Below are 10,965 nucleotides of genomic sequence, written 5' to 3'. Positions count from 1 at the left end.
TGACCATGTAATTAAATTATAAATTGAGTAGGGAGGGTAATAATGTTTTATATAGTGTATAGGAATGTAAAAATCCCTTAAAAATGTATATATGATACCGATTATATCATCCTGTTATGTTACCTTTTGAAAACATAGAGGAAGATTTAAACATAGAGGTACGTCTGCATTGACGCAATAAATTGTAATAACTTCTCCCAAAAGTACTTGCGTTTTGAATGGAGGAAGTTTCATAATAGTTTCGTTCCCATACAATATTTTAAATTTATTTATAAAGTTATCTCAAATTTGAGTATTAACCGCTATAATTATCATTTTTTTATAATTCATAAACAACCTATTATTAATGCCTTAAATAAGTGATTCAGTTACACCCTTTTTTTTCTCTCCTCTTCTCTTTTACTATTATCAACCGCTTCTCTCCACCCAAAACTAGCTTAATTGAGTGTTAAACTTAATACTAGACTAAAAATTTTAAACCACCATTCTCCCTATTATAAGACAATAACCATTATCTCCAAAATTCCTACTGTGTAAATATCACATGTGATAAGAATTTGTAATCATTTGAGTGCTGCCTATTAGAGTTCAAGTAAAATGTTCACCTCCGTCGATGTAGTACCACTAGCAACAACAATAGAAACTCGACGACGATATTTATTAAATGCGAAATTCGAAATTTCTCCACCCAAATCATCCAGTTTCCATCAATTTTTAAGTTTCAAATAAACATGATTTAGTGCACATGAGTCAATCTGGAATTCATTCTCTACTTTTCTTTCTTTAATAAATCGAGTAAGAAAAGAATAATGTATAGTACAACTGCATACAAATTAAAAGTAAATTTCGAATTTGATACAAACTTGATACATCTACGACAACTTACAAACTAAAAACAAATTTAATTCACTAATTATATAGTATACAACTTATTTATAACTTATTCACACTTTCATACATCATTTTACCTAGTTAAATACAACTACAACATAATACAACTTAAATACAATTTTTATATAATATGTCTTTTGTATGTATTTTCTATATATTTTATAATTTAGAATCAATTCAAGTGAATGTACCACAATATTCTAATTTGGAATACATTATTCACACTAACTACACTACAATATTCTAATTTGAAATACAGTATCCAAATCAAATATACCACATTATTCTAAGAGTACAATATTCAAACCAAGCATGCCATATTATTCTAATTTAGAATACAATATACAAATTAAATATATCATAATATTTTTTAATTTAAAATATTATATTTAAAGTAAACATACCACAATATTCTAATTTGTAATACATTATTTAAACCAAACATACTACAATATCCTAATTTGGAATACAACATTCAAACAAAGAATAGTACATTATTCTAATTTGGAATATAGTACCCAAACCAAACATACCATTCAGCATTCAAACCAAGTATTCCATAATTTTCTAATTTGGAATACAATATTCAACCTAATCATACTACAGTATTCTAATTCGCAATACTTTATCAAATCAAACACACCATAATATTCTAATTCAGAATATACAACATTTTGTTTTGGACTATAGTAGGTGTATGGTCAAAATAAATTTATAAAGTAGATATACAGAGTAAAATAAATTTATTAAATAGGTATGCAGAATAAAATAAATATTTTAATTATATTTAATGTTAACTAATGTTTCTATAGGCATACCGCGCGTAAATTTCTCCTTTGAATATCCGTTATGATTATATTGTCGACATTATATTTTGACAGTCAAAAGCAGATGTATTTACCCAATATCTTTTTCTCTAACTATGTAAATGTGTATATGTATATACCGAGCTTAAATTCTCTAAACTAACAATGGAGTATAATATTTAGTCAATTATATCACCTATAAAGTAATTATAGGCAATCTTTTTATGAACATTAAATGGTAACCTGTTACAACTAGTAACTAACTTGCTATTATACTATTAATACATATAACTTAAATTCATGTATATGACCAGGAGCAGCTCAAGTATATGCGAGGCCTAAAGCCAAACTTTAATATGAGGCCTAAATTTTTAAAAGAAAGTTATAAGATATATTTTTATTTGAAGTCTATTCTTCTAGCTCTTTGAGATACACACTTGTTAATAATCTCTTTTTATAATTAATTTTTTCTAATAATTTCTTTTCAATTGATAATATAGTCAACTCTTTTTTTTTTTTGAGATATTGTTGATCTTAGATAAAATTTTATAGAGCAATAGAAATATAGAACTATATTGGAGGCTTAAAAGTATTGTAGAACACTTGAACTAATGAAATCTTGGAGAAAAAGATGAGTAATGAAATCTTTTAGAAAGAAGGTGAATAAGAATATTAAAGAGAAAGACAGAAAATATGTAGGAGTTGAAATATGAAGAGAATGGAGAAAAGAAAGATTGACGTGGACAAATTAAGAAAGGAAGAGTAAAATTTTTACACGTGATTTAATGAAAGAGTAAGAAGTGAAAATTAAAACTTTGGAAAAACTATTCATTCCAAATTTGGGGGCCTAAGGCGCAAGCCTTACGGCTCAAAACAGTGGAGCCGGCCCTGTATATAACTTAAAGTCCGTTTAAAAAAGAATAACCTCTTTTTGAATTTGAAAATAATTTAACTTCAACTTTTCATTTTACCCTTGAATAGTTTAATTAATTTTATAGTCACATAAATCTCATAATAAGTTTAAGACCATAAGTTTCAAAAGTGTTACAAGTACATAAATATTATGATATATTTACACGCAATATGTTTCGAAAGTACTTTTTATTTTTTAAAATTTCGTACCCAATTAAATAGGTACGTACTAAATTTACCTATGATGTACTCTAAAAAGGAATGAGTGGAGTTTGTTTCTAATTTTCCTTGACTTCTTTTAACAAACATACAAAAGTTAGTTAGTTACCTAAAAGCCAACCTTAAATCCGTCTTTGGTCAGCCGTTATTCCCGCCATATGTTTCTTTCCCAAAGTCCATTGTGTCTGTTATACCTCTATGTACTTCCTTCTTCTTCTCTATTGTTGGAAACTCACCTTGGATATATATATATATAAAGAAACTTTCTCTTTATAGATGGCATCCTTCTAAGCAGCAGTCCAAAAGCGAGTCACTGGACACAAACATTTCTCCAGTGATTCGCAAGTAATACCTAAAAAACAACACAAAAAAGATTACGTAATACAAGAGAAAATAATTTTTAAAAAAATAGAAAAAGAGATATATATATATAGCAGCATTAAAAAGGATAAAAAAGCTATGGCCTTTGTTAGTGGGAATTCAGTTTTGTTAATATTGCTTATATCGTTAGCTTCATTAGTCCCAAATTTGCATGCCGGAATTGCTGAATTTGATGCATATTTGGAAAAGCAGGCTAAGGAAGCGCTCAACTCTTCCCTTGCTGCATACAATGAACATCCTGAAGAAATCACTGATACATTCAATAGAGAAGTCGGAGAGTAAGTAGTTTCTTCATACTTTCTCTTTTCATTTTTCTACATGCAGGCCTAGCGAGAAATAGGCTACATTAATGGAAGAAAAAGATATATGACGGCGATATTATTTTTTTGAAATTAAGTTTTCGTTAAGTTAGCACATTTACTTAATTAATTAGGTCCAATATTTGCTAGAAGTTTTTTGGCTTGTTGGAGATACTTATATGGTAGAAGAAAATATAGAGAACTTCTAGTACTAGAGAAACTGATTTTTATAATATTTCACTGAAACGAGCTTAAATGGAGGGGCATGAATAATGATGATTTATATAGCCAAAATTCCAATTAACTTGTTTGGTATTGTGGCATAGCTAGTGCTGTTTCTTTGATTTTACTTAAACATGTTTTAAGAATAATGACTTGAAAACTACTTGATGTATTATGCAGCACATTGTTAAATATTACAAGCTTAAGGAGGCATCTAAAGGAAAAAAGTAGTTGCATGGCAACCAATCCAATTGACAGATGCTGGAGGTGTGACGAAAACTGGGCAAAAAACAGGAAAAAGCTAGCAGATTGCGCTCGGGGATTTGGCCACAAAACAACTGGTGGTAAAGCAGGAAGGTACTATGTTGTAACCGATGACTCGGATGATGACGTGAAGGATCCAAAGCCGGGGACCCTTCGTCATGCTGTGATCCAAGAGGAGCCATTGTGGATTATCTTTGAGAAGTCAATGGTAATTAAGTTGAAGGAAGAACTGATGATCACAAGTGACAAGACGATCGATGGCAGGGGAGTTTCTATTCACATTGCCTATGGCGCTGGTTTAACTATCCAATTTGTGCATAATGTCATAGTCCACAACATTAGGATTCATCATATTATATCTACCTCAGGTGGAATGATAAGAGATTCTGTTAAGCATATTGGTATTAGGACAGTGAGTGATGGAGATGGTATTTCCATTTTTGGTTCCAACCATATTTGGATTGACCATTGCACTTTGTCCCAATGTACTGATGGCCTCATTGATGCCATCATGGCTTCCACTGCAATCACCATTTCTAACTGCAAATTCAATCATCACAACGACGTAAGTTTATTTTTCTTTAATACTCTTACTCCCGTGGAAAATCATATACATTTGATTAGTCAGTATCATTAATAATCATTAACAATGGCGATTCAGGTGATGCTTTTGGGGGCAACTGATGCCTTCCCACAAGATTCAATAATGCAAGTCACAGTTGCATTCAATCGGTTCGGAAAGGGATTGATTCAGAGGATGCCAAGGTGCAGGTGGGGATTCTTCCATGTTGTCAACAATGACTACTCTCATTGGCAAATGTATGCAATTGGTGGCAGTGCTAATCCAACCATTATCAGCCAGGGTAATCGTTTCAAGGCCGCTAACAACCCTAACACTAAGCAGGTAAACTTCACCATTCATATATGATTATATTAGGTAGGTTCACAAGTATCTATTGACTTATATTATGTGTATTGCTGACATACATGATGCTAAATGAAGGTAACTAAGAGGGATTACGCGCCAGAATCCGTGTGGAAGAACTGGCAATGGGTATCAGAGGGTGATTTGTTCTTAAATGGGGCTTACTTTGTGGAGTCAGGGCCACAAAACAAGAAAAAATCTGCATTGACTAAACCGCATAGGATCAAGTTCAAGCCTGGTTCATATGCAGGCCGACTCACTCGCTATGCTGGTGTGCGCAAATGCAAAATCGGCACACCTTGTTAATCAATGATGTGCATAGTATTATGCATCTGTAGTTTCACTTCTGAGGGCTGGAAGGAGCACAGATAGATTGGTGTTTTTTGACAGCAGAAGAAGGAAAATAGGAGAAGAAAGAAATGGCTCCGATCCAATAACTAGTGTTTGTCCTTTTGTTTCTTCTATGCTATTTTTTTTTATTTAGTTTCTTTCCCTGGCTGGATTGCCTTAGAGAGATGAGAGCAGTTAGGAGGGAAGAAAAGGAAAGTGTAGGTGTCGTGAAAGAATGAACCAATTCTTGTGTTAAAAAAAAAAAAAGGTAACTTTGATTTCTAGAAATCTAAGTTGTCTGTGTGTATTCAATTTTCTCTGTACGTATTCAATAAAATATAGGCCGTATGTTCCCAAGGGGGCATTTTACTGTGAGCAAACCTGTTATTCCCTCCGTTCACTTTTGCTTGACACGTTTTTACTTTTCATGTCCCTTAAGAAATAATAAATAAAATGTATAATTTACTATGAAACTCATATTAATTGATGCATATTTTATTGGATTTGAGAAAATGATTTGAAATGAGTAATAAATACTATGGATATAACAGGAAAAAAAAACTTGTCTTCTCTTGATATGCGTAAAGTGACAAGTAAAAATGAAAATCTACTTTTAGTATACATACCAAGTAAAAATGAACGGAGGGAGTACTTACAAACTAATAACAATAGATGCTCATATTTTGTGAGCATTGCAACTTGTCACGACCCCAGTTCGCCCTCCGTGAACTGTCGCGACGGCACCTAGTCTCTACAACTAGGTAAGTCTAACAAATATGGGGAAAAAAAACAGTTGCGGAAAAGAAAGTAATTACAAACCGAGATAACAAAGCTAAACAGTGTTCTCATGCCGCCGGCATATAACAGTACAAGAATCTCAATCTAACACTCCCAAAATCCGGAACCCCATGAATCACAAGCTAAAAGATTACATAATAAGCTCTAACTCCAGAAATCTCTACCAACAAGGGAAATACAGAAGGGGCTATACTAGTACTGAGAATAGAAAGGGACTCTTCGGTCTGCGAACGCGGCAGATATACCTCAGAGTCTCTACAAAGCGCCTCGCCTCAAGCGTGATAAGACTGAGTGGAAGTACCTGGATCTACACATGAAAAACATGCGCAGGAAGGGCATGAGTACACCACAGTGGTACTCAGTAAGTGCCAAGCCTAACCTCGGTCGGGTAGTAACGAGGAAGGTCAGGGCCCTACTGAGGTTAAATGAAATACAAGGTATAACAATATCGAATAAGACAGTATAGTTAAGTGCAACAGTAAGAAGTAACACAGGATAGAAAGAATAACAACAGCTATAACAGAGACAAAATAATCACGAAAAGGAAATACAGCTCACACAGAGATAACAACCGGGGATCTCCCAGGATACCGTCTTGTAGTCCCAAATATAATTATCCAGTGGATCTCCCGGGATACCGTCCCGTAGTCCAACTCATAGTGCGCGGGGATCTACCGGAATCCCGATCCGTAGTCTCATATGTAAAAGTGCAGGGGGATCTCCCGGAATACAAATCCGTAGTCCCAAAGTAAACATACAGGGGGATCTCCCGGGATACCGTCCCGTAGTTCTAAAGTAAACACACAGCAGCAACACAAAAGAATACTTAATTCAATTCAATTTCCATACCAAGTAAAACAGGTATTTCTAGCCTAGCATGCTATCACGCCCCGAACCATGGCCTGGGCGTAACACGGCACTCGGTGCCTGACTGCATGTGACCGATACGATGGACCGAGGGGGGGTCCGCCAGAGAAAATGCAACACGATAGAAGAGTTCGCTCCGCCGCGTAAGATCCTCGAAGGGCATGGAAATTTGACTTTGATGGCACGGCTAATCAAAATGGGTAGCCCCCTTCCTACTCCAGCTAATGGAAAAATGCCTTTGAATGGTCGTAATCGTCGACAACCCAACCGACGTCCACCATAGGCTCGGCGAGCTGGTAAGGCCTAAAGCCTATCATTGACCGAATAGCGAACTTAGCTTCAAAGCTTGAAGTGAAGGCTTTACCTTTCCTTTCCTTTCTTCAAACGGAACGAAAATAGATAGAATCAGGCCGATTCCCGAAATGCGCGAACCAACTGTATGGCTGGATCGACATATGGTATAACTATGAGCTAGAGGTAAATGTAAAACATGATAATCTGCTAAAAGGTCTGACTGAAATATCATAGATGCGGAAAATACTGAAAGGTCTGCAAGTATAAACAAGTAGCCGACAAGGCTAACACATGAAAGCCTGCTAATATCTGACTGACTGGGTTATAGTCTACGAAGCCTCTAAGGAATACTGAAAATGCCAACTGTTTACCAGGACAAGGTCCCCGGTATACCTTATTAACTGAAATTCTATAATGACTAAAACAAAAGAGAGATAAGGCCCCGAAAGACTGGGGCTCACCAACAGCTGATACGAGATGTCCTAACAAGCAGAATCGTCAACCTGAAAATCGTTACCTGCATCGCGAGATGCAGGCCCCGGGCAAAAAGGGACGTCAGTACATTTGAATTGCACTGGTATGTAAAATAGCTGAACAAAAGAGCTGTAAATACTGGAACTGAAACTGAACTGCTAGCTGATAAACTGATAACTGAACAAGGAAGTAAGGATGTGAATACTCCCTCTCCTGAATCAGGAACTGAGAATCATACTGTAATAAATGATACTGAAATAAAGATCCATACCAAGTGACATGATACTGTAATAGTGAATAGGATTAGACTGAGATGAATATTCATAATAAGTTGATCTGTCATAACTGAGACTCATAGAATATCCAATAATTATAAAACTATGCCATCCAGAGAATAGAAGTTCTACTACTATTCAGGGAACTAGGTCATAGTTACTTTCTGAGGAAACTGGTAAGGGTCATTATGAATATGACGTAGGTAGAATCATAGACATTCCCAAACGTAAAGAGTCAGCCTTACATACCTTAACTTCCGGCTCTTGAGCGTAATACAACGTTTGTCAACCCTTTCAACTTTAATCTATAGCAATACAAGTCAAAGGGATTCCATATTAGCTATATTGCTCATGCTTTGGTCACTTAAGCATTTCATCAAACACTTGGTGAAAATAAAGCTTCATAGTCCTTATTAATGGTGTCTCTACACCCAACAACCCATTTCCTTGCCCCTAGATAAACTCTAAAGTCTCAAATGGTTGTAATCGATATTATTTTTTATCACCCATAAGCTAGACAACACCCTTAACCAATAATCAACACTCAACACCCCAAATCTATAATCGTTCATGCTTTTCTATCAAACCCATCAACTCATATCTCATGAACTAGGGTTTATAATCATTAAACCAATGCTAGAATCAATTAGAGGGTGAAGACATTACCTTTTCGAAGTTCAAACCCTTGAATTTCGAGTTTAGGCTTCCTTCTCTCAACAATGATGACCCAATCGAATATCTAATGATATGGAGGGTTTACCCATGTTAGGAAATTGAAATTAACTTAGAATCGCCATTAGAACTTACCTTGGGTGGTGGAAGGACCCTTAAGGAGTTAGGTTTTTGAGAGTTCCCCTTTCTAGAGCAAGTTTTTATGTTTTGGGGCTGTGGGGGACGAAATATAGCTTTAAAACGACCCCCCACTAGCGCGCCCGTGCTACTGGAGGTTTGCCCGTGCTACTGACCGCGCTAAATGGCAGTAACACTGCCTCAAAATTAGCGCGGCCGCGCTAATGGGCGCGCATGTGCATACTGTTCCGTAAAACGCACATAACTTTTTGCACAGAGATCCGTTGGGGCTCCATAATATATCGTTGGAAAGCTATTTCAAAGGCCTACAACTTTCATGTTTTGACTTTTCCCAATTCCTTACACATTTACACTAAAACTTGATGGAAGACAGACCTTCTGCAAACTTAGTCGATTTTTGTCAAATCTTATGCACCTCTCTTTCCATCTTGATTTTGAAACAACTATTTTACCCATAATCATCCCGATGGGACTTCACATGTTCAAAATATAATCTTACCACTCATTTACAGAATCCTCACGCTCTCACGAGTTCATGCATACCAAAATTGCCAAAATCGGACCTCAATTGGTCCCTCAAATCACCACTCAAAGCTCTCCAATACCAAGCCCTAGTTTCTTCAATATTTACCCACAAATTTCCAAAAATTTCAAGCCTAATCAATGAAATAACACCGTAGGAACGAGTTTTATGATCAAAATTCTTACCTCAACGAAGTTCCCTCTGATTCCCTTTTCAAAATCCCCAAAAAGCTCCAAAAATCGATTTAAAATGGTGAAGAAAAGCTGAAAATCGCGAAGGAGGGTTTATATACTTTCTGGCCCAGGGTTTTCGCACCTGCGGCCCTTCCTCCGCTTCTGCGGTACCGCTTTTGCGGTCAAATGTGCCGCATCTGCGGTTTTCACTAAGGCGCCCATTTTCGCATCTGCGATCAAGAAGCCGGACCTGCGCTACCGCAGTTGCGATCGAGCAGCCGCGTCTGCGGTCCCAGCCCCACATGGCCAATTCCGCATCTACGACCATCTGGGCGCTTCTGCGAGCCTGCACCTGCGGTCCCCTAGCCGCAGGTGCGGTTATGATAGTAGCAATGGAAAATCTTCAGCTGCCAAAACCAAACTCAATTCTTCCGTCAACCATCCGAAATCATCCTGAGGCCCCCGAGACTTTAACCAAAGGCACCATCAAGTCATATACTACTATCCAAACTTATACCAATCCTTAAAACACCTAAAACAACATCGAAACAACAAATTAACCATGGATTCAAGCCTAAGAACTCCAAAAACTCTCAATTTACGCTTTCGATCAAAACGTCTATCAAACCTCGTCCGAATGACCTGAAATTTTGCACACACGTCACAAATGACACAACGGACCTACTCCAACTTCCGGAATTCCATTCCGACCCCTATATCAAAATCTCACTATCGAACCGGAAACTTCAAAAATTCAACTTTCGGCATTTCAAGCCTAAATAAGCTACGGACCTCCAAAACACATTCCGAACACGCTCCTAAATTCGAAATCACCGAACAGAGCTAATGGAACCAACGGAATCCCATTCCGAGGCCGTCTTCACACTGTTCCGACTACGGTCAAAATTCTAAAACTTAAACTCTCATTTAGGGACTAAGTGTCCCAAAACTTTCCGAAACTCCAATTAAATCCTCCTGGCAACTCACAACAGCAGAAACAAATACGGGGAATGCAGTTAATAGGGGATCGGGGCGTTAATTCTTAAAACGACCGGTCGGGTCGTTACATCCTCCCACACTTAAACATTCGTTCGTCCTCGAACGAGCATAGAGATATACTTGAAGTAGTGAAAAGATGAGGGTAACGGCTGCGCATATCCTGCTCCGTCTCCCAGGTCGCCACCTCGACCGGCTGACCTCGCCACTGAACATTCATTGATGCAATGTTCTTTGAACTCAGCTTTCGCATCTGCCTGTCCAATATCTCCACTGGCTCCTCAACATAAGATAGATCCTTGTCCAACTGGACTGAACTGAAATCCAACACGTGCGACGGATCACCGTGATACCTTCGGAGCATCGAAACATGAAATATCGGATGGACTCCTGCCAAGCTGGGAGGTAATGCAAGCTCATAAGCAACCTCCCCAACACGCCTCAATATCTCAAAAGGGCCAATAAACCTCGAACTCAACTTCCGTTTCTTCCCAAATCTCATAACG

General features: G+C 37.0%; 1 protein-coding gene across 1 annotated transcript; it reads left to right on the top strand.

Annotated features, from left to right (window-relative positions):
* Positions 1 to 3,090: 3,090 nt before the first annotated feature.
* LOC109213982 (pectate lyase-like) lies at positions 3,091 to 5,629 on the top strand. The gene is made up of 4 exons (XM_019377834.1): positions 3,091 to 3,487; positions 3,911 to 4,559; positions 4,656 to 4,898; positions 4,998 to 5,629. Exons 1-4 carry the CDS (start codon positions 3,288 to 3,290, stop codon positions 5,223 to 5,225), a joined length of 1,320 nt encoding a protein of 439 aa, XP_019233379.1. The 5' UTR covers positions 3,091 to 3,287; the 3' UTR covers positions 5,226 to 5,629.
* Positions 5,630 to 10,965: the final 5,336 nt, after the last annotated feature.

The sequence above is a fragment of the Nicotiana attenuata genome, unplaced genomic scaffold (genome assembly GCF_001879085.1).
Source record: "Nicotiana attenuata strain UT unplaced genomic scaffold, NIATTr2, whole genome shotgun sequence".
NCBI lineage: Eukaryota > Viridiplantae > Streptophyta > Magnoliopsida > Solanales > Solanaceae > Nicotiana > Nicotiana attenuata.
This window is presented reverse-complemented; position numbering and strand designations above follow the sequence as displayed.